A 27,285-nucleotide genomic window follows, 5' to 3' on the forward strand; every position below is an offset into this window, starting at 1 on the left:
GACAGGCTGGGCCGGGCCCGGCCCGCGCAGTGGCTGCTCCACCCGCCGCCCGCCCCCCAGCCGGGGTTAACCCCACCGGGCAACGCCCCCGCACCGGCGGCCCCAGGCCCAGCTCAGAGCGGCCCCGGGCAGCGGCCAGACCCGCAGGGAGCCGCCGCCGGGCCCGCTCCCCTCAGGCAGACGCTCCTTGGCCGCTCACCGCCCGGCCGCAGGGGCGGCGCCTGCCCTCGCGTTGCATAGGAGAGGAAGGGCGGGGACAGCCCCGCGCGCTCCGCACGCTCCTCGCTCTCCCTTTGTTCGGAGGCCACGGGCGGCGCTGCCCCTTTAAATCCCCTCAGCGCCGGCCCTACCGGCGCGCCGGGTTGAAGGCGCTGCGCGATTGGTTACAGCGCCTCCCTCTCATTGGTTTCAAGCAGGAACGGCGCGTCCCGCCTCCCAGGTCTCATAGGCGCCGCCGGCTGCTCGTCCAGAGCGTGAGTTCCTGAGTGGGTGAAGCAGTGGTCCCTGGAAACAGTTCCGGGAAACCCCGCGTGTTGCCGGGGTCGCGCCGCCGTCCATGAGGAGAAGGAGGAGCGCGCGCCATTTGCCGTCGCTGCTTGGGCCCGAGCTGCGCCGCGCAGGCCCCGCTCCGGTGAGTCCCCGGGAGGCGCCGGGGGCGCCGGGGGGCCGCCTCGCGCGGAGGGGGGGCTCCGCGGCCGGGGAGCGAGGGCTCCCGCGTAGGCCCCCGCGGCGGGGCGGGCAGCCGCGGGCTCCGGGTAGGCCCGGCGCTGGCGGAGGCGGGCCCGGAGCGCTCGCGCCGCGTACGAGAGCGGGACGGGGGCGTCGCTGGGTGCCAGCCGCGGCGTGTCCGCCCCGCAGGCCGCGGCGGGGCGGGCGGGCCGGCCGCGCGCGGGAGCTGGCGCCGGGGAGCGGCCCGGGGGCGGGCCCTGCGGCCTGGCGGGGGGAGGGCGGCTCGGCGCTGCGGGGCGGCCCGGCGCGGGCCCTGCATGGGGAGGGCGGCGCGGCCGCGGGCTGAAGCTGCCCCGCTCCGCCCGGCTACGCGGATTAGGTCTGCATGTGGCGGGGAGCCGGGACGCGCTCCTCTCGCGGGGCTGCTGCGAGGGCTGGCGGCGGCGCGGCCGCCGCGCCGGGAGTCGGGTCCCTTCTCGATCCCCTCCCGGCGCTGCGGAGCTGCGGTGCTGCAACACTTCGGGCGCCCGGGTTGGCAGCGCCCGCGGCCCGGCCTGCCCTGCGGTGTGCCGGCGGGACCGAAGACAGCTGTCCGTAGAAAACGCATCGCTGTTGCAGCGCTCTCTCAAGCCTTGCGTAGCGTATATTGCTATGGAGCCGGCTGTAGGGAGGGGGAACTGCACTGCACCTACTCGCAGCTCTCAGGTTCGCGCTTCATGCTTTGGTTGAGAGAGTGACACTTGTCGATGCTCCTAAGGAGAAATTCTCCAGAATTTTGTTGCTAAGGCATTGTTTTTCTTAAACCATCTTTTACCGCAGGCCTTTACTAAATCTTCAAAAGTTTTGCTTAAGTACATCATTTTTACTATTATTTTTAAAATGAGGCTCTGGTTGCAGGGTCTTAGTGGCCTTGTTACCTGTCGATTTTTGAACGTGGCTGGTTATGTACTTAAGCTGTGCTGGACTACTCTTTTTCAAAAAGTTGTTTAGATTCCCCTTCCCCCATATACTGCACTAAAGGATCCTGCCAGCAGTGATGTGTTTGTGCTGCGAAGGATGTTAATGCTCATGAAGCTGGTTTTTTCTTTTTTTTTTCTTTGAGATTACACTTTGTATAACACTGAATTTTTTACATGTCTTCCAAAAGTAAAGGTAATCCAGCCAGAATTCTGCATCTTGCAGTGTAATTTTTTTTTTTAATCTATGCAAACTGTGGTGTTTGCAAACTAGCAGAGTCTGCTTGATAATTTTGTATCCTAGAAACTGTGTTTCCCATGAGTACTTAATATCCTTATCTGTCAGTTTTTCTGTCTAGATGTGAACGCTGTTGGAATAATATTTAAGCCTCCCGCTAACACTCAACTTACTAGTTTTGTCAAAAAAAGCAACACTGCTTGCTTTCTTAGGCAAAGATCTGAAAAATTCTTTGAGGATAAATTCATCAGAACAAAGCTCATTTTTGTTGAAGTGTTGCTTTGAACTGGGGTGCCACAAATGTTGTTCTGTACAACCCAAACAACCAGATGAGCTATGAATGGCCAACTCCAGTTAGAAACAAGCATGTACAGACTTTATAATTCAGGTTAGCAAAATGTAGTAGCTTCTGATGCCGTCAGTGCTGTATTTTAATGGCACTGATGTGCACCTTGCTAACCTGTTGTGGTAAAGTCATCTCCTGACAGTACTTGTGTAGCTACTGAAGCATAGTTTCTGTATGGGCTGTGCTAGTCTCTTGCTTAGCATCATGATGGAGGTTCTCAGATTTTTTCATTCCGTGGGGTTATGGAGTGGGAAAGGCTGAGAACTCTGCGCCTAAGGGTTGAGGGTGCTAACTACGCTTTGTCATAAAGATAGTCTGCCACTGAAATGCTGGTGTGGAAACCTGGCTAATGTGTAAAGGTCTTCAGGGTGTGATAACTTCGAAACAAGTCGTCTTGTCATTCATGCTAATAAACACCTAGTATATCATAACTGAGCTATTAAAATGTACTTTCTGTGATTGAGTAAGCTATGGTACAAAAGAAACGGCTATAATGCCTTCATGTGCCAGTAATGTTTGTAACAAGTGAGGCTTTAATAAACCCCCAGTTCAGTCTTTCAATGTGAGTTCTTATCTTCCCTTCACTCATGTGTTTCTTTTCTTCCTGTTTTGACAAGAACCTTCTTGAAGTGTAAGGCATAACTATAGGGACTACACTTGTTTTCTTGTGGTTCATTAAAAAAAACCAAAACAAACAAAAAAACCCAGAAAACTTCCCCTCAATGCTATTTTTAATGTGGTCTAACTTAAATGCTTGATACAGATAATATGCTGGATAGAAGGAAGAGTAACATAAGCAAGTTGAATGACTTTGGTGCGGAGTTTTTATGTATAAATTAGTTATGCTTCCTGTGCACCTGAGCTAAACAAGTTGAGTTCCTCCATGAAATCAAAAGTTACATGGCAGAAGGTTGAAAACAATATTGATGTATAATCACTCTGAAGTTGGTTATGGTAGTTTGAGTTATTGTCCCTTTGCTAGAAACTGCCATTCCTGCTCATTTGAGCTGTTACTAAGCATGTTTTGAGTTAACTAGACTGTGAATTTATAATTAATTGGATGGAGTTATACTTAGATAGTCTGTGGGTGGCAACCTCTGTTAGAGGCATGGTATAAAATACAGGGAATAGTAACATCGTGGCTGTTTAACCAGTGATTGTCGGATTGAGGCTGAGATCAAGTTTCTGTTTTCAACATGCCGTACACTAGCAGGCTCAGATGTGTGTTAATTTTTTTTCTAGGAAAATTACTATTTGAGCCATTTGAATTATTAAACATGAAAAAGAAGGTTGTTTCTGAGTAATTTAGAAGCACCTGTAGTTTTAACCTCCTACTTGTCATATGATTAGAACTTAAAAAAAGGACTAGTCACTTTGCAAATTACTCTTTTGAGATGCAGGAATTCTAGGTGAAAGATAGCGGATGGATAAAAACATGTTTTATATCATGAAGTATTCGTGGTCTTCAGAAAAACATTATTGGCAACAACAGTGTGAAGTTTGAAACAAGACAATCCTCCCCTTCCCGGTACACACAGTTCTGAAGTGGGGAAGCTAGGTGACCTCTCAGGCACCAGTGGAAATTCTCCTTGCCTATGTAAACTTGCCCCCAATGTGTATTTGTTACTGCTGCTCGTTTGGTAAGCACATTTTTGTGTACGCTGTTTTAAATTCATCCATTTCTGCATGTTTTAAAAACAAATGCATATCCCACACATACTAATATACATAATCCTTTACTTATAATCCACACTTAAAATCTTTTTGATTCAACCAGTCTCCCTCTTTTCTAGATATTTGCGCTACTTAATGCAGAGGAAAAACTCTTGAGTGCATGCGGGTGCTCTTCTGTGTGGCCCAGCCTGTCATAGGCTGACTCACATGGACACACTGCGCATGCAAACATGGATATCACTCCTCTTTTTCTTTAATATGCTTTTAATATATTTTTTTAGAGGAGAACAAAAATGTTAATAAAATCATTGTGTGTTTTCCTTACTGATAAAATTCAGTTAAAAATATTTTTCTTGACAGCTCCATCTAGCTGATGTTATCTAGAGGGAGAGCTAAAAGATCTTTTTCAGCTATGACTTTCACCCATGTATCTCTGCTGAGCTCAGAGTGCAGATTTGGTATTGTAAGAAATGTAATTTTGCTTGTTGGTGATCATTCACAAAGAAAAGTCAGTCTAATCTCAGATTTCAGGCCAAGCTTGCAAAGCCAGCAGGGAATCTATTGCTATAACTGTGAAAAGAAATACATTTCTTCTGGATGCTGTCAGGACCTGAATATTTTGACAGCTATGTCACTTCAAATTTTTGCAGAGTAAATTTCTTTAAGAAAGTCTTTTAAATTAAGTTTATGTGACAGGAAATAGTTAAAATTTGAACACCTAAACTGAACTTTTCTGGCTGGTGAACATGCACTGCATTTGACTTAAGTTCTCTATGAGGATACTAATTTTTAAGCAAAAATAAACCACGCAGCTAGTGAATTAAAATGCTGAGACTTAATTTACGTTGTCTAAAAGCCTATTTAGAGCATTTGATCAGCTGTGGTGCTGTGTAGTAATCTGATACTTAGAGGTTAGATATTGCTCCACACACTGGAGTGTGTTTGTGATTAAGGTAGATATCTTTTCATGCTGTTAGGCTGCAAATTGTGCCTGTCAGAAGTTTCAGTTATTGAACTGCAGATGAGGTGTTGCTACCTGGACACAGAATAGCTGCCAACCTTTGTTCAGTTATAGGCAACACTGAGAACAGTGCTAAACTTTTGGGTATCTGACACTTGAAAGCTAACCTGGGTTTACGAAAAATACTGTCTGGGAGCATCACCATAAGCCACTGACGTGTAGAAGGTACTTGTAATTGTTTCAAATAACTTACCTGTATTTAAGTATTGGCTTAGCCTCACAGTTCTTGGTGGTTTGGTGGTTTTTTTTTTTTTGGTGTACAGAGAAGACAATATATGTGTAAGTAACTGATTTTTATAAGGCAGCAAAAAGATGAAAACAAACCCCCCCCCCCGTATATCTCTTTTGTGTATATCATCCTATGCATTTTTGAGAAGAAGGATTTAGAATGATACTGTACCCAAAGCATTTTCAGTTTAACTAAACCCCCTCTGCCCTGCACTGTTTCAAATTTGAGATCTCGCAGAGGCTATCTAGCAAGCAGACATCTAGCTGATTTTTGTTTTCCAGGAGTTTTATAACCTATAGAAACTTCATGCTTAGTTAGTGTTTTAAGAATTCCATTAATACTTGTAACGATAGGTAAGCATTATTGTAGTCTTCAGGTAGCATTTTTTGTCTTTTGTAATTAGGCTATAGTCACGGTTGCTTTTAAGTAAACTGAATTGGTTAGAAAGCAATTTCTCTTCCTCAAGTAGCAGAATGTGTATGTGTGTGTGTGTGTATATATATATATATATATACGTGCTATATGGCTACGACAAACTTCCTTTCTTTTCCTCGCTAATTGCATAAAGAAGTGGCATTTGATAGAGAAACAATGTGAGGCTGTATTACATCTCTCTAAAATTGCCCTTCAAGTCAAGACAGCTTTAGTAAAATCACTACTTTTTCTGTCTAAAGAAAAATTATATTTTTTTTTTTTTTCCTTGCTCAAGCTTGCAAATCTTCATAGGATATCTTCCAGAAAGTTCGTGAGCTCTAGTCTAGAAGGGATGGGTACACAAGCGGCTGTTAGAGGTGTTGTTATGTTTGGAGACTCGTTTTGCAGTGTAGTAAATAGCTTGAGGCTTCAGCATTTTTTTAAAAAAAACTGTTCTTGAATCATCTTCATACCTATATTCCAGTACTTAATTGCATTGCTCTGACCATGCTGCATATCTCTGGTTATCATTTCACTGCTGATCATCGACTTCTTCCCTGTCTTTTAAAGCCCGAGGCTCATTTCATTTCTGAACTTAACAGCTGATCATCCTAATGTTCTCTGCTGGGTAGTTGAACTGTCTCTTGTCAGCCTTTTTATTTGAGAGTGCTAAATATCAGCTGGCTGGCTAATTGAGAAATTGAAACTGTTTTAAATGAATTGGGCAAAGCCCACTGGAATTTTCTGAGAAGATAGTTGTGCATTTTTCAGTGCACATGTTTGGAATCAGTTTGTTAATTCTGAAAGCAAGTCTTTTCGTTAATATAAGAACTGAAGATGCTGCAGTCATGGCTTCCTTTTAAACCAATAAGTTATAATATAAAAAAAGTAGCTGTGATTTGTAGAGCTTCTGTTTGAGTAAAACTGAAAGCATGGAAACAGTTCAGTTGCAGCTTCAAATTATAATGTGCATAAGAGTGCAATTTTTCTCTTTCTGTCCTTACCGAGTTCTGATGGTGTTGTGAGAAAGTGTTTGGCTAGTCTTATGCAGCATGTTGGGTTTGAAGGAAGACATGGCAACAAGCCAAGAAAGTGAAAATTAGCAAACAAGTATTGACATTTTTATACATTAAGCTACCCTGCAGGGTTATGTGTTCACTAAATTTTAAATGATTGTTTTAAAAGTAGAGGAATGGGAAATGAAAATAGCACTAGCTCTTCTGATTCTTCGTTGAAGGATGTTATTATTGTATCCCAGCACATTCTAGCTGCTATGGTAACCAGTTAACTTACTGACAATCAGCAGATAAAGTTTAGACATCGTTATGTACATGAAGTACATTTTTTAAAAAAATTATGTAAATTCTTCCATGTACATTTTCCACAGTATTAAGGGTTGTACTTTCTTTTGAAACTTAGATCAGCTGCATCCAAAAAAGTATTAAATAAAACTTTTGATACAGGTCATTTGCAGCATGTATACCAATTAGTTTAGATAAATCGTGCATTGTCCTACAAACTAGTTATTTCTGGCTTATTGTAATATAGCTCCTGAATTTTTTCCAGCAGCATAATAAAATGGCTAATCAGGTGAATGGTAATGCGGTACAGTTAAAAGAAGAGGAAGAACCAATGGATACTTCCAGTGTAACTCACACAGAACACTACAAGACACTGATAGAGGCAGGCCTCCCACAGAAGGTGGCAGAGAGACTTGATGAAATATTTCAGACAGGTATAATATACATTTCTTGTTTCTGACTGGTTATGAAAGTGAGGGCATACCATTTTCAAATTTTTATAGATTAAGGTTTAAAAATTCATTGTTTTTGATCTGTGTAGCTCTGAATGTTTTGCTACTTTGAATTCCCTAAAGGCAAATTGGGTTTGACATTGACTATTACTTGACACATCCTTAGTGTTGTATGTGATATCTTAGTTGCTTTAGGGCACAGAGCACTAGTTTCTTAGACGTTGTCAAATAAAGATGTATGTTTGAGCATACTAAACTGTACATTTTTTTTTTCTTCAATCCGAATCATCATTTTGCTTTTACTTTTCTACTGTCAACTCCTCACAGTCGTTCTTAAGCACTCAAAGGTTGGATAGGTGACTTAGTGAGGGAAGCAACTAGCTTGTCTTGCCTGGGACTACATTTGAATTGAGTCTGCCTGTGGATTTTTTGTTCTCTCTAGTTCTGAGTGGACAGTTTAATCCATGTTGGTTATTACACTGAAATGTTCAGTTTGACACTAACTGCTTTTCAACAAAGTTGAGGACTAAGCTATCTAGCAAACCGAGTAATACCTTGCTGGTAGCAAGTGGTCTCTGCAACTCCTAGAGAGGTTTCTTTATATACAAAGGTTTTTCTATTTTGTTTTTGTAACCCCCTCATTATTTTGTCCGATAGACAGAGGCTTCCTTTTCCTCTTTAGAGTGTGTTCTGTGAACAGATTTACACAAAGCAGTAGAAATGCTCTATGCGCTGATCTTGAATGCCTTGGTGGCAAGATGACAGTTTTTGTTGAAAAGAGTCAAAATTCCACTGATCAAGTGAAGGCAGTTCAAAAACAATACCTTGCCAATCTTCAGTATGATACTCTGGCTCACATGGATGATGTCTTTTGGAAGTCATTCACAGTGAGCTTTCATCAAGCTTTTACCAGCTTTTATTGCCTTTAGACATGCACTTTCTAACTGTGGGTCATGATGATGTGCACTTGATGGTTTGAGAGAAGGTGTAAATGCCTGGGCAGAGGAACTGGTGGGGCTCTAACACGTGTTGCAGTTAGGCTGTGTTGTGAGGAGTTCTCAAGGGATTTAGAAGCTTTTCAGCCCAGAACCTGACTACCTAGTATAATTCCACTGCATGAGTAACCTGAAAACATTTATTCACGCTTCCTTAATGCCACTGAAGATGTTCGCATTGTGCAGGGGCTTGTCAGTGAAGCAAACTACTTTCGACACCCGAGCTAAATTTGGGGTTGAACTTTAGGATTTTTAATCTCCTGAGGTCTTATATGAAAGTTACAGGTGCCTTCCAGTATGCAGGATCACTTCTGAAATGTAGTCCTTGGGCTTGGCACTACTGTGCATTTTTGAAATCAAGTAGCAGTTAAATAATCTGTGTATTTTGGAGATAAAGCTGTTGCAAAGTGTGTGGAATTCTTGGTATCTGTCCTAAATTTTGCTGTGTAGTTTAAAAAGTGCAAATCTTAGTCTGCACTTCTCACGCTCCACAGCTTATGCAAGTGCATTACAAAAGGAAGGAAATAACCTGTACAGATCCTGAAACAGAAAAAGTGCTTCAGAACTGGTCCAGTGTTTCTTGGGGGACTCTGTACCTGTAAAATTAACATTAGCCTTTTCGGGTACATAGTAGGGCTCGAAATAATATCTTTTTGAATTCTGGCTCTTGAACTGCATAGAGCAACAAAATGAGTAAAAAAGAAAAAAAAATTACTTTAGACATATAGGAAGTCCACTGATTTTTTTGCTTTTTGAAGTTGGAGGAAAGAGTGAACAAACCATTCTACTTCCTAGTATTTTGTGGGGTAGAGCTTCTAAGTATTTGATTGTCAGTTAGGTAGCTCCTTTTTCATGTACAATAGGATACCTGTAATGTCCACATGTCAGCTTACTCTAGAACAGCTCCATTCAAGAGAAGGAAGTGTGAAACTTAAAACAAAAGACAAACAAAATCCAAATTATTAGAAGTGAGCCCGAGTTCACTGTTTCAAATCCTGGTGTGTAATACTGCTTTTGTGCAGCAGATTGGATTCCTGAATGTTAGAGAACTGTTACACATGGGGTATAATCTTGCACGTCAGTTAGTGCTTAGGTATATACATTTTAATTTAACTTTTTTCATTGTTGTACTCATGTTCTTTCATATACTTGTGTAGGAATATGTAATTATATTAAATGTATAATTCTGTTGCTATGGAACATAACTTTTTGACTTTAAAAGCAAACTGCATAGTTCTTAGTTTGTATGAAATTCAATAGAAATCTGTAACTTCTTTATCTTTAACTTTTAGGGTTGGTAGCTTATGTCGATCTTGATGAAAGAGCAATTGATGCTCTTAGGGAATTTAATGAAGAAGGAGCCCTCTCTGTATTACAGCAGTTTAAAGAAAGTGACCTGTCGCATGTACAGGTAAGGTGAGAGCTCCAGGAGTGTGAGCACATAAGTATAAACAGTGTTCTGGCACTATTGGCAGGAGGGTTGTAACTTAGAAGTTCGTCGATGTTGCTGTATTCTAACATTTCAAATCCAAATCACAGGCCTGTTAAAAATTGCCTTAAATGTGTAGGTATTTGAGTGCAAAGCAAAAGCTCCCAGATAATAAAAATGAGTGTGCTACTGAGAAAATAAGGTAAAAATACTATCTGGAATCTAACGATTTTTTCAGTCTGACAAGTTTGTTCAATTAATTGTTATATTTTATCTAAAGGATTCTTTTGACATTTTGTTTATTACATTGGCTTGATAGAGTGACCTCACAGTATGGAGTATAAGATTCGGTGGATTCCCAGGGCTTTTCATATGCACAATTGAATTATTTTGTAAATTGTATCTACAGAACAAAAGTGCATTTTTATGTGGAGTTATGAAGACCTACAGGCAAAGAGAGAAACAAGGCAGCAAAGTACAGGAATCAACGAAGGGACCAGATGAAGCAAAGATTAAGGTAACACTTAGAAAATACTGATTATTCTGTACTACCTGATATATTACCTGTATGCAGACTGAAGTAATTTTGGATGTACTTAAAAAGCATCAATACTACCTGGATAAGTGTATTTATACTTGGCTTTAAAGAAATGTATGTATGATAGAGATTCAAGAGAGAGCGCGCTTGTTTGAAATGCAGATCTTCCTGATTACACAATTGCCAAAATGCATGAACTTAATGTTATGTAAGGTCTATGAAAACATTGATATCTATTTAAGAATTGTCTTAGTTGTCCTTTTATATTAAAACTTTTACACACTCATAAAATGACTTTGAGACTGATTGGACATTTCAACAAGGTGTTAGTATATTAAGAAACTCTTCTGTTGTGCAAAAACCTAAGTACAGAGTGGGTGAAGAGAATTGCCTGGTGTTCTGGAGTTCTTGGGGTATAAAACTCTTCTTGGAGTTCTACGTATAAAATGGAAAATAAGGGAAAAGGAAAATGAGTTCTTTCCAGTGACCTTGCAGTATAAAACAAATGTTGCTGTTTGTGGTGGCGGTTTTTTAAACCCCCAAAATAACAGGGGTTTTTTTGTAGGTTCTGTCTGTCCATATATACCTTGTTATCAAATGTGGCAAGGAGCAGATAAGGAAATGCTTATCTTGGGACGCTTTTTTATTCTTTATATTTTAACACACTATCCTCCCCCCAATAACTAATGTGACAACTTTTTTTCAGGCTTTGCTAGAGAGGACTGGTTACACTTTGGATGTAACTACAGGACAGAGGAAATATGGAGGCCCTCCTCCAGATACTGTATATTCTGGTGTTCAGCCTGGTATTGGAACAGAGGTTAGTATATACAGACTAATCTGTTATTTTGTATGTTTGTGCAAACTGATAAATAAGAAATACTTGAAAATAAACTGTCTTACAAGTGAAAGTTTAAAGTATTGTAGAGGAAAGAATTCTTCCATGTTTGTGTGTCTTGATCAGTCTTTCTTACTCCTCCGTATTCTGCAAAAGACAGGATAATAGGTTGAGGGGGGAAAAGCAGGTGGAATATACTAGGAAAGGCTATGTAAAAATTCTTAAAATCTGAAATCATTAAATTGTCAGACTTCATGGTCCACCCTAAAACAAGCTGGGTCCACCCGGCTTATGGTCCATTACTTAAAAAGTGACCAGTGTAGGTATTAGCTGTATAGATACGTAAAAGCATGACTCAAAGGTATCTGACTCTGTTTACAACATAAATGGAATTTAAGTGACAGTAGCAAGGTTTATTTCATGCAATGTGCTGAAAATGAAAGAGACTTGGGTATTGTATAAAGATACTCACATACAAAGTTTTGAAGAGGACAGCTGAGATTAGTAATTATTAAGGAATTGTTTATTTGCTTTTGTTTCAATCTGTATGAAAACATCCTTGATGCTCGCATGGACTGATAGTGAAACTACAACGCTGACGCAGTCCACGTAGCATGTTTCCTTTTGGAAAGTCTTGCATTTCTGCATTCAGAAAGGTGGCTTAGAAGTTGTTTACCAACTCAGTGGTGTTGCCAGGGTGATTATGTGATGGTATAAAGTGTTATTTAATTGCACCATACCTCACTGACATTAGGAAACATTTCTTTACAGAGAGGGTGGTTGAACAGTGGAACAGGCTTCCTAGAGAGCTAGTCGATGCCCCAAGCCTGTCACTGTTTAAGAAGCATTTGGACAATGCCTTTAATACGGTTTAACTTTTGGTCAGCCCTGAAGTCGTCAGGCAGTTGGACTAGATGATCGTTGTAGGTCCCTTCCAGCTGAACTAGTCTGTTCTACTCATGACTGAAAATACTTGACTGATCTTAAGTATTTTGTCCTATTGGTGATGGTTAGCCTCTTTAGGAAGTCACAGGAAAGCTGTAAAGTTGGCTGTGCTTTAATACTATTAAGAGTATGTTTTTATACTTTTAAGTTTCCTGAAGCTTGGTAGAACAAGTAACTTGTGGATAAGATAAGAAGATAAATGCTTCTCCCATGAATCAGCATTAGAGGCCGTAGCAAAGCCCAGCCAACTAGTTGCAGAAACCATACCTCTACCAAATTAATTTATGGCTGGCATTTTGTATGATTTAAAGACTGATTACTGCTTTAGACATGCTGCTTGGTTTGACTGGCTGAGATGCTGAACACCTTCCTGAAACTGGTGTATGCTTTATTAAATTTAGTCTTTAGCTTTTGCTGTTGAGCTGAGGCATAGTAATCAACAACTTAAACACAATCTTATGATTTGGTAGACTAGGCAGAGCATGTTTGAATACAAGTGACTGGAGATTATTTTGGCACTTTTTTTCCCCAGAATGAGGGGTGTGGTGTGGGGTTGGTTTGTTTGTTTTGTTTTGTTTGTTTGTTTTTCTCTTAAGCTTTTGAGAACCACTTCTCTTTTGTCCTCAACAGTTCTGGTTATGTGGGAGTGTAAATGCCTCTTTTCTAATATTGTGGGTAAAAATATGAAAAAACACAAGTTGTATCCCTTTGGATTGTGGCAGTGAATCTTTTGTGTTTGAAACTTATTTAAATAATACTGAAGCTCTCATAGCTTGTGCTAGCTCAGATATGTTGATGCCAGAGCTGTCACTGATGTCCGTAATAGCAAACTTCTGGTTTTTAAGGACACTCAAGTACTGTTACTAATTTCAAGAAGGTACATACCAGGTCGACTTTTTTCCCCCCAAGATGTATCAGGTCTTTCTACTGTAAATATTTGTACACCAACTAGTTTGTCTTTTTAAAACATAAAGTGGAATTCATTACGTGTTAACTCTTTAACTTTTTTTAACTCTCTTTAAATATGTACTTGAACACTGTGCAGTAAAACTGAAGTATTGATAAATAATCTTACGGATGTTCAGCATGTTGAACATTCACAAATTGTCACAGTGAACATTTTGCTGGAAGGATTATGCGGGTGAAGCTCTATTTTTTCAGGTGGGTGGGCTTTAAGAGCAGTTGGACCTTTTTGGAATGTGATTCTGTAATAAAGACAAAGTAGTTACATCTGTGTGGAAGCTTGGGGGAGAAAATAATTGCAATAGGATTTGATATTAACCTTGAGTATTCATTTTATTTAAGGACTTGCTGCTCCAGTGTAAAGCATTTTGCTTATAGTGAGGTCACATGATGTTGATACTTGGAGACATTTATGGGAGCATTTATTGGATGAGAATGGAAGCAATTATCTGAGTGTTTCTTTCTCTCCTTACAGTGGCTTAGTCATTTGCATCTGCAAACATTGATAACTGCTTATCCTCAAGGGGCTTATACAGTGCTCCTTTGTTTTGCTTAAAATTGCTAAGAACTTTTTTTTCTCTGCTTTTTCTTACCTCCTGTTACACCAGCTGTTCTTAAAGATGATAGGAAGGGTTTTAAGAGATACACCCCCCCCCCCCCCACCCCACCCCACCCCCCCCACCCCCGACAAAGTCTAGTCAGTAAGCACATTGGGAAATTCAAGGTCATGATTGAACCTGTGCATCATGCTAGCAAGCTATGAGCAAACTTCAGTTTGGTTATGAAAATGCTTGAGCTGTGTATTTTCTTGCTTACCTATTCTGCAAGGTTTTGGTCCCTAGCAGGTTGTTAGTAGTTTATTCTAAACACTTTGAATACTCTCAATCACACTGTTGTGACTAGTCTTTGATACAGGAGTCCTTTTGGAGATTCTTCTATAAATCACCAGATTAGATTTAAGAAAACTATCAACTTCTGGAATGTCTTTCAATTTTATGGATTATTTTTTGCATCCTTTGAGATGCTGAAGCTTTTGTGTATACCATCAAGAAGATGCTTAGAAGTGTCATGGTAAGGATGATTTCTAAAGGGAATATTCATATTCCATGAAGAAAAATAAATTCCCTGGCAGGGGGAAGTAATTAGAATGGGTCCTTGAACTGAAAGATTGTAACTGATGATTTGCATAGCTCATCAAGCTCTGCTTAGGTATGCTTGCCCTATGCTAATTGTAGTTTATCAATTTACTAAAGTGTATATGCAGCAATGCTGAAAAAAATAAATTTTTTTGTGGTATTCAAATTCCATTTTTTTTACACAAAACTACTTTAAGTTGTCTTATTGTGGTTTAAAATAAACCAGTTGTTCAGCAACATTGGAGGACACATAGACAGTAATATCTTCTACATAGCAATTTCAGTAACTTTTGAAATTAAGTGCAGACAAGACAAGGAAAGAAACTGTTATAAATATTAAATTCAGTCACAGCAAGGAGGAGTTTAAGTGTATAAGGAACAAAAGGAATTAGTCATAAGTCCACTATTAGTCAGGGATGATGAAGCTTTCATGCAAACAAGACAAGCATTCAGTGTTCCAGTTGGATAATGCTGGATGGTAAATCCAACATCGTATCTGTAGTGTCTGCATTTGTGGATAATACCTAATGAGGTTGAGCTGTATTTGCTAAACAGGTTAAAATATGTATTTTTCACTCCTGATCTTCAGTCTGCTGAGGAGCTTTTAGTTGTTAAATTCAGCAAAACTGAAGGATCATTGTAATATGTATATATATATATTTTTTTTTTCTTTAGAGGAGGGTGAAAAAAAAAAATCTGACATTCATGTGGCCTGTCCAGACTAACGTTACACCAAAAATTAGGGAGGTGACTGATGTAGTACTTGTTTTCCATCCTTCACCTTTTGGTGTAAATGAAGATAATACCATTTAAAACATGATTTGAAGAACAGGAGGCTTCGCTGGTAACTGTAAAATACCAGCCCTTTACCCCACTATATAACAGGGATAGGGGGAAAGCATTTTTCAAAACTTGCACAGTGCAGCTAGCGTGAAGAGAGTAATTGACTTAAGTCTGTACTGATTGCTGGATTAGTTTCAGTTTTTTTGAGGTGTCTCCAGTTAAAGTAAGTCCTACTCCTAAAGTTTTGAGAGACTTCTATTTCAGTGTTTTTCTTGAAAACTTGAAAATTCTGTAATATTCTGTAAAATTTGCCCATGATATGCAAGGTTAGATACATATATAACAGCTTAGACTGTATAAAAATGGAGGAATTGCTACATGTCCTTTTCAGAGCTGAATTTTATTGGATAAGTATATAATAAACATCTTTGAATGTCGTTATCAAAAATGCAAAATCACTTTGAGCTCTGTGAATGGTAAGTTGGTATTGCATCTGCTCCTCTCTGGGTGCATGGTCAGAATTTGTAACAAAAAGTCAGAAAAGGGTTGTGAGACTAATTTGCAGTCTGGAGAATATTATGTTGTTGGAGATGTTGGAGCAATTTAAACTGCTTTTGTCCATAATAAATTGAATGGCAAGAATAGGATACTGTAATAACTCTAACTTAAGAAGCAATGGTATAATAAACTCAGCAGGAGTTGAACTAGACAAAGTTTGTGCTGGATTTAGTACAGAAATGGAATGTTGCTTTTGTACTGGAAGAACTGTGGGGGTTCAAAAGTTTTTGCACTGTGCCAGAATATTTTTCCACTTCCATTTTTTTCTTTTTTAATGAAGATTGTAGATTTGGTTGAGATGAAGCAGTCATGCGGCCTACATTAATTAACACTTAAATCTGGCATTTAGGAAAGATTGACTGCAAAGCACATGAAGAGCACTATTAAATGGAGAGAGGTTTTGAAGACGTTCTTGCAGTGCTGCAGTACGCTTCTTTTAGCTTGTGGTGACAACAGAAGAGGCTCAGTTGTTGAAATAACTGAAGGATGCATCATCTAGAGTGCAGAAGTGGATTGCACCCCTCAGTAATGCTCTGTAAAGTTGTTCAGGAACCTGAAGTTGAATTTTTTCCTAGTTAAGACTTTTCATAATTACTCTTCTAAAACAGTAATAAGAAGTAAAGTGGAGTACTTTGTACAGGCCCTTTAGGAAGCAGAACTGGAAAAAGTAAGTCAGTGATCCCAACAAAGGCCCAGAATTGATGCAGTTGCATCCTACTTAGACAAGATGCCTTATATTGTTTCACTGATAATGCCAGCTTCCAAAGTTTTTCCACAGTACTCTTGTTGTGGGACTAAAAAACGAAACAAGACATCTGATATTTACGTTCTTTGGTATTTCAGCAACTTTATTCAAGCTTATCAGCATACTTAAAAAAAAGTTATTGCAGATGTTTCTTCTGACCCTTGCAAGATGCTCACCTGGTGCTTGTCAGGTCTAGTATTGATCTTGTAGTTCATTAACATACTAAGTTTACAGGCTCAGAGCAAATTCATTTAGATGTGAATTACTCCCACAGAGTTATCTAGTCCTTCTGTTATAAATGGAAGTTACTCTAGAATATAGGTCAGATATGAATGTATTCAAATTAAATCCTTAATTCTGTTTCTCATACTAGCTCCTTGAGTGTATTACCTGAACTGAACTGTAGTTAGCAGTCTTGTGGAATTGTTGGCGTTCTAAAGCTTGTAGAGAGTGAGCTGAAGAGACTGGAAAGGAGGAAACAGAACCTTTCACGATGGTAAATCTTTGGTAAATAGCTGGAAAAGTAGACTTTGTTTGTATTTGGGTTAGGGTTTTTTTTTTCTCAAGTCTTCTCTTCTGGTGGGTTACCTTTCTGCTGGAAGCGGTGGCATCTGAAACAAAGAATTTAATGTGGACTTTTTACATTTGACTGACTTGAAAACAGTTACAGTTTGTGGACAGTTCAGCTGACAGTTTCACTGTCTTAGTAGCAAGTTGGGGTTCCTGTCTTGTGCGTTTCCATGGTGGTATCATTTTTTTGTCTTTAAAAACTGTGCATGGGTTTTGGAATGAAATGTTCTAGGTAATGACAGTGGAAATACCTATCTGTAGGGATTTCTGAGCTTTTTGGAGAGACAGGAGGGGAAAGCCTGTTGGCTCTGCCATTAAATTTTCACTCAGTATGATAAATCCATTCCTTTTTTTCCCAATAGCAAATAAATCGTGGTCAGTTGGCATTCACACTGAACTGAGAGAGGCTAAGCTAAGTGAAAGAAATGTTCTGGAAACTGAGTTTCAGGAATATCTGTATAGCATAAAGAAACATCTAAAGGCTCTAGCTTTCCTTTGGAGGAAAAGAATTTGTGTTCCACATTTTTTAAATCAGAGTCATCATGCTGTCCTCACAGGTTTGTTCATATCAATGCTTACATGGGCATTCTGAGTGTCTTTAGTTTTGGAATTATCTGCTAAGCCTTCAGTACCAGATATCACTATGGCAAGGCCTCACCTAGATGGAAAAGGTTGACTCCTCCTAGCTTTTTTTACTACAAAAAATATTTGAGGCTGAAATAAGTAGAATTTGATCTTAATGGGTGTTTGGAATGTTTTGCTTGTATTAGCAATTCAGAGATTTTAAGAATTCCGAGGAGAGATGGAATGATGAAACAATTGGGAGAGGGGCTTTCTAGGGAGACCTCAGCTGAAGAGATTAAACTCCTTAACAAAACTTTATCAAAGTTTGTTGACATCGCTCTATGTAAGGAACAAAACCATGAGGACTCCAGATTTTCCTAGACAAATACTAAAACATTCAGTTGGTGGAAGCTGAAACAAATACAGACTAGAAGTAAGATTACAGCATGTATTAAAAGTGGAAAATGTGCATCAGGCAATTTAAGTATTTTTGTAGGGTTTTTTTTCCCGTCTCTGTAGCTTTCTAATGAAGATTGGGCTACAGAATGATTTGAAAATACTGCAAGAGCAAGGAAGTGCTTGGCCTACTTTAATATAGGATACCCAGCCACGTAGTCTATAAGGTCTTTGTTTTTAATTACCAAAATTATAACCAGGTAAGAACCATTTGCCTCTTCAGTGGTGGAAATTTACAGCCTCTTCAATGTAAATAACAAAACCAGGTTTTCCATCTGTAAAACCTAGTACTAACAGCAGGAGGTTTAAAAGACTTAGTAGGGCACACAATGTTGGCTCCTGTGAAGGCTGCAATGATGGCTACGGTGTTTCTGTTCTAATGGTTTATGCTGCAATGGACTTCCTTTCCCAGGAACTTTCAAGTATTAAAAGTAAGTTTGGATATCTGAAAAAGCTTTAAGTGTCCTCTTCCTTTTTAGGTTTTTGTTGGTAAGATTCCCCGAGACTTGTATGAAGATGAGTTGGTACCGCTCTTTGAGAAAGCTGGTCCCATCTGGGATCTGCGCCTCATGATGGATCCTCTTTCTGGTCAAAACAGAGGTTACGCTTTCATTACCTTTTGTAGTAAAGATGCAGCACAGGAAGCAGTCAAACTGGTGAGTAACTTATTTTCAGACTGGACAGGATAATGTAAACAGCAAGCATGTTGGTAATTTCTTAGGTAATGAAGTCTTTGAAGTGTTTCATTAAAGCATCCATTGATAGACTCAAAATTTTACTTAAAAATTGCCTCCTGATTTGATTTAGTATATACAAATAATGTTCTACTTTTGGGACCGTAGTCTGCTATAGCCTACAGCAGTCTGCTAGAGTACTTGGCTTGATTATAGTAAGAGCTTACTTGATTACAACTGGAAAATATATTCTTTAAGCTTTGCTGTGTTTAAGTTTTATCACCCTTCCTACTATAAAGAGCTAATTAGAGATGCTTTGTTTTGCTGCTGCTGTTGTGGAAGAGGTCTCGGACTTGGTGCTCTTTGTGGTTCACCATAAAGTGGCCTTTAGTTCTTCCTAATGGCAGTCATGCAGTTAGCTCACTACATGGAAACCATCTAGATGGTTTGGCAAAGGACACGGAGCAATCCCTAGAGAGTTAAAATGAGAGGCAACAGTCTGCTTAGGGCCCTGGTTCATTTGGCTTTGCCTCTGCCTGAGAGGAGGAAGTAGAATTAGGCAGGTCAGTGTGTATCTCCCAAGGTTTTGGATATGGCTGTGAAATACTGCTTGTACTTTGAACCAAAACAGGTGAAATGCTTTATCTCATTTGCCTTAGCAGAATTCAGCTGATCCTATATGAAGAAGGGGGGGAAGACCTAAACATCTAGTTAAGCTGTGGGGAAAAAAAACCCACTGAAACCTAGAGAAACTTATGAAGTGAGTCTGTTGTATTGTAAAGGCTTCAGAAGGAGTCATTGCTTCTAAATGTTCTGGTGTTTGTTCCCTCAAATATTTTCATGTATTTAGAAATAGTTGCAGTTGTTATGTTAGGCTCTTCCAGGACTGGGAATTGCATGTCCCTGCTTAGGCTGTTTTTCCTTTCTAGAACCTACTTGGATGTTTCCTGAAGGAGATGCACAAAATATGTTTTTGCAATTGTTTGCTTCTGGGTTTCAGTGTTTGAAGATGGTGGATATGAGTTAGTCACTTACGAAGGAAAAATTGTTTTGAAACTTTTTTCTTTTTTTTGACCAAGTCGAAGGTGCTCAGAGTTGTTACTTTAAATTTTTACTGATTGAGGGAGATGAAAGGGAAGATGCTGAAGTGATAGGAGATGTAGCAAGCAATGTGCCACTGATGGAAGACTGACCTCCATTCCCTGGATATTGCACCAAAACAGTGTTTTTTTGTGAATACATTCCTTAAGTCCTGTATCTGGATTCCCTTCCTCCTACCTCTTCCACCCTGCCGTTATCCAGTAATGGGGCCAGGCTTGTATTTACATGAAATATTTTCCACAGACTACCAGGAAAGGAAAATGGGGCAGACACATGCTGAATTTTGGAGATAATTAAACCCTGATAGCAAAGTGAGGTTCTTTCAGAAAATAAATCTGAAATTTTGAAGTCTTGGTTTCTCTGCACCAGGTGGGCCTTCTGCTTGTGTTTGCAGATATCAGTAGGAATGGGATGGTTTTTAGGTAAAATGGGTTTGTAAGATAAGACATAATTTGAAAAGCAGATTCAGATTAAATTCATGGCACTGGAACACAAAGTTTTATTGTATTATGAATCACTGTTGTATGTGAAGCAAAATTCTGAAATGTTTTTGTCTTCCTTAAAGTGATCTTGTTTGTTAGCCTGTGGTACATTAACGTTGTTCTAGTTCTGCTTGAATATGAAGGGTACTGAAGGTATTGCTCTGTCATCTGTATGGCTACGTCTCAGCTAGGGTAAAAATGGCTGCAAACTTGCTTTTAAAGAATTTTCAGAAGCTGGCTGATGATCAAACATCCATCCTCTTAGGTTGTGTTTGAAAATCCTACCTAAAACAAAGATGATGTCTATCTTGAATTATCTTTTTTTTTTTCTTTTTTTTTTTTTTTTTTTAAGGTTGAACTTTTGTAACTTTAAAAACCTATCAGGAGTGTTGGTGTTCAGAGTAATCCAACTGTGGGCACAAACATGAAGCAGTGGGCTAAATTTTTTTTAATGGGAAGTTTTAAAACTTAACAGTAAAAGTTCTAGAGTCGTAGCATTTACAAGGTCCAAAAAATCCCTGCAGTGGGGGTGGGGGGAACAAGGTCACACACTGATTTAGAGTTTTGATTATCTTACAGCAAATGTGCTCAATGTTTAAAAGCTATCGAAGAAAAGTGGGAGAACTCTTGGTATCTATAATGCTATGTATTTGGTTATTAATAACAGCAGCAATGACTGATACTGAGTCCCAGCACAGGAAGCAGTCACCAATTGTCTAGAAAGATCTTTCCAGTCTGAGATAAACAGTAGGTGAATGAATTCACCCCATGCAATTTGTATCTTTTACGTGTTGTTCCTTGTTCGTCAGTCTCTTTGAAGCTTTCCATTCAGCAGAACTTCTGAAGTTTCTATGGAAAACCTAAGCTTGGCGACGTTCTTCCAAGTGAATGCTGGCCCAAATACTGCAGTTCTAGTAATTCTCTTCCAATGCGAATTCAATACGCTATGCACAAAAATAGTAGATCATGAAGAAAATCAGAAGCTGATTTTATGATTCTGGGGATCTTTTTATCCATATTATTATGCATAAAGCAAATGAATGGCTTCTTATTTTCTCAGTGTGACAACTATGAAATCCGTCCTGGGAAGCACCTTGGAGTATGCATCTCCGTGGCAAATAACAGGTTATTTGTTGGGTCAATTCCAAAGAACAAGACTAAGGAAAACATATTGGAAGAGTTCAGTAAAGTCACAGGTAAGACCTTCTTAATGAGTTTGTCACACTGATCCCAAAATACCATTCAGTCTCCTTTTTGTAGGTCTAGTTATTTGGCAGATGCATTCAGCTATCATTTAAACTATTTCCAAGTTGGATTCCAAGTTTGTTTCTGGTAGAAATTTTATATATCAAATATATTTTATGGTGGAGTGTAAAGAGACTAGTGTTTGTTTTACTGATTGTTAAATGAATGATGTTGTAGGTTTACAATTTGAGATGGAAACAGTGCAAATGAACTCAGGAAAAAAGTGAAGGTCCTAATTCTGTTACCTGTTCTAGCTTCCTGTTGAAGGCTCTGTATTTGTAACTAGATCTACAGTGGATTCTGCTTTCACAACTGAAGTTTTTGGGGACCCTCAAACGTATTGTTGAGGAATGATGGGGGGGAGGAGGGAATACTAAATCAGTTTAGAGGGAATGTTACTATAGAAATAGTTAACGTCAGATTAATTTCTGTCCCAGTTCTTCAGTGTTGTTCCCCAGTATATGCAGCAGGTAGGAAGAAAAGTCAGCTCATGACTGGAAGGATGCTTCGGCTTTAAATAAGAAATCGAAGTCTTGATCGCCTGCTCTTGTTCCTGTAGGAGAGTTTTAATGTACTGCTTCTTTTTTAGGATTGCTATTTATAAGTACTTCAGGGAAATGGTGAAAACAGAAGGTGAATATTCATTTAGTTCTCTCTCCTCTTTTTGGAGAGATGTGGAAGAAACTCTTTCCAGCTTCCCCTGGAGGCAGGGAGATGCCACGTATTAATGCTGACTGCTTTTCAAATGGTAAAACAAAATATAGAAAACTTACACTGTGTGAACTGTTCAGGTTGATGTTTTGCAGGGCCTAATTGTGAGGTAAGTTTGTTCTGGAGAATTTCACCTGCTAGGTGACCTGTTTCTGTGTAAATTGTGTGGATATCTGTTATTTGTTTTGCTTTTCTTGTGCTCCCTCCCCCTTTCAGGTGTTAAATTCAAAGGCTGTGTATTACAAAAAACAAGTGAAGGCATTTTAGAGTAGACTCTAGATTTTTTTTTTTTTCCTTCCTTTTGAAGCTTAATACTAAAGACCTGTTTTTCAGAGGGTTTGGTGGATGTAATCTTGTATCATCAACCTGATGATAAAAAGAAGAATCGAGGATTCTGCTTCTTGGAATATGAGGATCACAAGTCAGCAGCACAAGCTCGCCGCCGCTTGATGAGTGGGAAAGTAAAAGTCTGGGGAAACGTTGTGACAGTGGAATGGGCTGATCCGGTAGAGGAACCTGATCCAGAAGTCATGGCAAAGGTAAGTAAAAACATAACTGGAGGCTCTTGTGCTTTGGGAGGAATTTCTTTATGCCATAGTGACAGATCTGTTCCAGCTGAGCAATGCTAGTGTTGAGGGCATGGTCTGAGCACTGCACATTGGTTGCCTGTGTAACACGTTAGGTACGTGCTACATGCTGTTGTAACTGGCTGTTCACGTTTGAACAGTAGTGTACAGGGTTATCCTACTGGAATGGCACATCAGTCTGTTCATTATCTGCTTCTGCTGATAATGAATACTAGGTGGGTGTTTTGTAAAACTTTTCCAGAGTGAGATGAAGTATGCATCTCCATGGTTACATGGAGGGTATACAACCAAAGTAATACAACCATCAATCAGAAAAAGGAGGGGCGACAAAAGAAAATAATTAGGCTGTAGCTTCAATCATGCATTCCCGTGCAAGGTTCAGTGTAGGGAATGACGTGCTCTTTATCCCTCTGTTTTGGGATAACTCTTTGCTGCTCTTGAGGTCTATTACTAAAATTTTACTGGGATTTGTAGCATCCCAGAAGCAGAAAATCAAAGTTGGATATTCTTCTGGTCATGGAAGGGAACTGTGGAAGGAGAGAAGTTGTAGAAACTTCATACAGGTAACTACAAGGCTTTATCTTTTTTTTTTTTTTCTTTTTTTTTTTTTTTTTTTTTTTTTAATAAAGAGGTACGGCATTTATAAGGTTACTCAAAATTTCTTAATGCAGAGAAGGGAATAACGTCATATTAGTTTATGTTAGTTTCCTTTGAGGTTTGACTTTTAAAGATTACAGCTTGCTTTCTCATTTTTTCACCAGGTGAAAGTTTTATTTGTAAGAAACTTGGCCACTACTGTGACAGAAGAAATTCTTGAGAAATCATTTTCTGAATTTGGAAAGCTGGAAAGAGTAAAGAAGTTGAAGGATTATGCTTTTGTTCATTTTGAGGACAGAGGTGCAGCAGTGAAGGTAGGTTGATTATTCTTTCCTAGATAAATTGATGGTGAGCAGTTTATTTTGTACAAATGGTTTTAAGAAATTTCTTTACAGTAAATATCTAGATAACATAATTTGTAGAGCCCATTTAATAAGGTTCCCATTGTGAGAATTTTAACACTAATAATTTTGTTCCTATGATTTCAGTAGCTAGGAGGATGTGAAACTTGCAAAGGACAAAACTGTAGCAAGTTAACAAGTAGACTGGAAAAGAGGTATAGACCAATGCAGGAGAGTCTAGAGAAGAGGAAAAAAAAAAAAGATCAACCTAGACAATTTTTCTGAGGAAACACTGACAGAAGGTATCAGTTGTCTCTCAAAGACCCCTATTTAAAGGCTGTGTGTAGTTTTGGAGTGACAATAGTATTGAATAGAAATTGCAAGGTAATTAAAAAAAATGCCTTGTGAAGGGGAGAAGAATGACACTGGCCACTGCCTTAATGCATTACCTGTTTTTAACTCTACATGCTCCCTAGAAGGTTTCTTGTAAATGACTTCTTAAACATTGGAGGTAATTATTGTAAGCTTCAAAGGTGTCTTCCTTTGTATCTAAGAGCAGTTGAGAAGGTTATTAATCTTTGCTCTTTGTACTTCAGTGGATTGAATTCTACAGAAATTACTCCATCTATTTTTTAAATCCATAGTTTATGGGGGGAAGAAGGAGGGGAGGAAGTGTTTTGCACCTGGGAGTCTTGAGCAAGTATATTGTATGTGGCTACATAGACAGTTCAAAGGCTCTTTACTCAACCTTATTAATCATTTTATAACCATTTAATTGCTTACAATTTTCCTGCCCACCAAAATAGGGTTTAGAATACTCTTGAGTTTGGCTTTAGGATGAACGTCACTCATATTTAATGAAGTTGAAGTCAGTTTCGATAGATTTAGACCATGTCCAAGAGAGGGTAGGAGGTTGTTGACAGAAAGGGTAGGTCAGCAACACCTCCTGAAATCTTTTAGTGTAGTATGTCTTTAAACACTTTCCATTCCCAGTAGACATTACTTCTAAATGCTCTGTTAGATTTGAGCAACTGAAAACTTGTAGCAGATGAGAAAATGCAGATCAAATGCAGTACAGCAGAGCATCTCTAATGCTCATCATCTCTGAAACAAGCTGGAATACTCCCACATCTGCCCCACGTGGTGGCTGATTTATGGCCACTAAATTGGTTTATGAATTTTGTAAGATACTTTGTGTATGGGTGTGTTGTTTGTTTTTTAATGAAAGTGTTATTATGATATTAATGCATGGAATACATGGAATTGGCCCATTGATTCCAGTGTTTACTTATTTTCATACCTTCTTTGAAGTAAAACACCATGATCTCTAATGTTTTTGAGGCATGTAGCTGTACAGACATGTAAAGTCTTTGTTAATGCAAATATTAATACCCAGAAATGTTAAATGCAAAGCAGATAACTCCCGGTAAAGAATTGGGGGGTGTAGTCCTAATCGTACTCTGTGTATGTATATTAAGTTCTCTTTGTGCGTGCATTTGGTAATTACAAATTACATGTTACTTTTCTGGAGGATTCTTGCCTCACTTGATGAGATCACCAAGTTTCAGGGTTTGTTTTTTTTTTTTTTTTGTTTGGTTTTTTTTTCCCCCCTTAAGTATGTGTCCTCAGAAATACTTGATTTCCTCAGAGGCACTTGTGTAGCACATTCAACTAGCTAGGAAGCTAGAAATATACATAAAATACAAATATAAAAATACTCTTTTTCTCTTGTGTGTGTGTGTTCTCTACCTGGCTTACAAGTACAGTGAGTGTTGGTGTCAGTGTGAGTAGTGAGAACTTCTGTCAATTTATTTCTGGAACATTTCCAGGGGATATAGGAACATAAAAAGTGATGGTGTTATGTCTGATTTTTTAAAAATAATGCTCAGTATGTTTTAATCCCATTCTTTTCCTTTATATAAAGAGAATATTTTTTTTAAATGCTGCTTCACTGTAACTGGTGAAGAAACTCAAACAGAATGTTACATATGATTCTTTCACGTAGCACGGAAACCAAGCACGTGGCATAGTTCAGCCTGGAGCAGCCCAACCATCTGGGTTCTTTCAGTAAGTTTTAGTTTCCTTTTGAAAGGAAACAAATTTTTAGATGTTTCTCTTCTAATTTTTGTACAGGCTATGAATGAAATGAATGGGAAAGAGATAGAAGGGGAAGAAATTGAAATAGTGTTAGCAAAGCCACCGGATAAGAAAAGGAAAGAACGTCAGGCTGCCAGACAGGCCTCCAGAAGCACTGCGTGAGTGTTCATTCTTGCACTACTGTAATGCTGCAGAATGAAGTTCTGCTTTAAAATATGAGCTAGTTTAGAAGAACCTGAATGACTTTTCTCCATATTGTGTATTGTTAATCAACAAGGGGAAATTTATACTTTATTTTGGGAGACTTTTGAAGATAAATAATTGCATGTTTCTTTTTCTTAATAGGTATGAAGACTATTATTACTACCCTCCACCTCGCATGCCACCTCCTATTAGAGGCAGAGGCCGTGGAGGGAGAGGTGGATATGGCTATCCCCCAGATTACTATGGCTATGAAGATTATTATGATGATTATTATGGTTATGACTATCATGACTACCGTGGTGGCTATGAAGATCCCTATTACGGCTATGATGATGGCTATGCTATAAGAGGAAGAGGAGGAGGAGGAAGGGGTGGGAGAGGTGCCCCTCCACCACCTAGGGGGCGGGGAGCACCACCACCAAGAGGTAGAGCTGGCTATTCACAGAGGGGGGCACCCATGGGACCGCCAAGAGGAGCCAGGGGTGGGAGAGGGGGTCCTGCACAGCAGCAGAGAGGACGTGGTGCTCGTGGAGCCAGGGGCAACCGTGGGGGCAACGTAGGAGGCAAGAGAAAGGCAGATGGGTACAACCAACCTGATTCCAAGCGCCGTCAGACCAACAACCAGCAGAACTGGGGCTCCCAACCCATCGCTCAACAGCCGCTCCAGCAAGGTGGTGACTATGCCGGTAACTATGGTTACAATAATGACAACCAGGAATTTTATCAGGATACTTATGGGCAACAGTGGAAGTAGACAAGTGAGGAGGGATTGAGAATATTGGAAACATAGAATTGGCTATAGCTCTACATCCTTCAAAACAAAATTGGCTTAATGTTTCATCCTTCAGTAGCGATTGGCTGCCATTTGTATTGGGCTGAAGAATCACTCTTGTGTATATACTCGAGTCTCTTAGTTTTCTTTTTTCATAAACGCACTTGGACATTACTGGGCTTGCAGAATTCCTGAACTCCATACGGGGTTTCAATGCTTTTATCATTTTAGGCTTCATTTTAGCAGTTTAAAAGCAGGAATGGCACACTGTTCAATCATGATTTTGCAGAACTTCTGGTTTTGGACAGTTTCTTTTTTTTTTTTTTTTTTTTTTTGATTTGGGATAGACTACATAGGAGTATGCTGTACATAAAAGTAAAAGCTAGTGCTTTGTCTTAGTAGTTTTAAGAAATTACAACAAATTAAGTTTTCTTGTATTGAAAATAACATGATTGTATGTTTTGCATTCCTAGAAGTAGGTTAACTGTGTTTTTAAATTGTTATAACTTCACACCTTTTTGAAAATCTGCCCTACAAAATTTGTTTGGCTTAAAACGTCAAAGCCGTGGCAATTTGTTCCTTGATGTGATTGTATTTCCAATTTCTTGTTCATGTAAGATTTCAATAAAACTCAAAAATCTATTCAAAACATTA

At 39.3% G+C, this 27,285-nt stretch overlaps 1 protein-coding gene across 5 annotated transcripts; it reads left to right on the forward strand.

Annotated features, from left to right (window-relative positions):
* The first annotated feature begins 473 nt into the window (after nucleotides 1-473).
* On the forward strand, nucleotides 474-27,285 carry HNRNPR (heterogeneous nuclear ribonucleoprotein R). Of its 5 annotated transcripts, none has more exons than XM_075522586.1 (11): nucleotides 474-631; nucleotides 7,117-7,282; nucleotides 9,588-9,706; nucleotides 10,134-10,241; nucleotides 10,969-11,082; nucleotides 18,300-18,476; nucleotides 21,138-21,273; nucleotides 22,367-22,572; nucleotides 23,382-23,531; nucleotides 25,692-25,813; nucleotides 26,001-27,285. In XM_075522586.1, the coding sequence occupies exons 1-11, from the start codon at nucleotides 557-559 to the stop codon at nucleotides 26,611-26,613; spliced, it is 1,986 nt and encodes a 661-aa protein (XP_075378701.1). In that variant the 5' UTR covers nucleotides 474-556; the 3' UTR covers nucleotides 26,614-27,285. The 5 variants fall into 5 exon arrangements, with proteins under 5 accessions (XP_075378701.1, XP_075378700.1, XP_075378703.1 ...); XM_075522585.1 differs by having other exon boundaries at nucleotides 477-631; nucleotides 7,114-7,282; XM_075522584.1 differs by having other exon boundaries at nucleotides 509-631; nucleotides 7,096-7,282.

This window comes from Mycteria americana, chromosome 21 (assembly GCF_035582795.1).
Source record: "Mycteria americana isolate JAX WOST 10 ecotype Jacksonville Zoo and Gardens chromosome 21, USCA_MyAme_1.0, whole genome shotgun sequence".
Taxonomy (NCBI): Eukaryota; Metazoa; Chordata; class Aves; order Ciconiiformes; family Ciconiidae; genus Mycteria; species Mycteria americana.

Bases quoted from the DNA above. Each gene is read 5' to 3' on its own strand.
- HNRNPR (XM_075522584.1), top strand. From the start codon at position 557: ATGAGGAGAAGGAGGAGCGCGCGCCATTTGCCGTCGCTGCTTGGGCCC. The intron at 11,083-18,299 runs GTTAGTATATAC...CTTCCTTTTTAG, and splicing joins AGCCTGGTATTGGAACAGAG to GTTTTTGTTGGTAAGATTCC. The intron at 22,573-23,381 runs GTAAGTAAAAAC...TTTTTTCACCAG, and splicing joins ATCCAGAAGTCATGGCAAAG to GTGAAAGTTTTATTTGTAAG.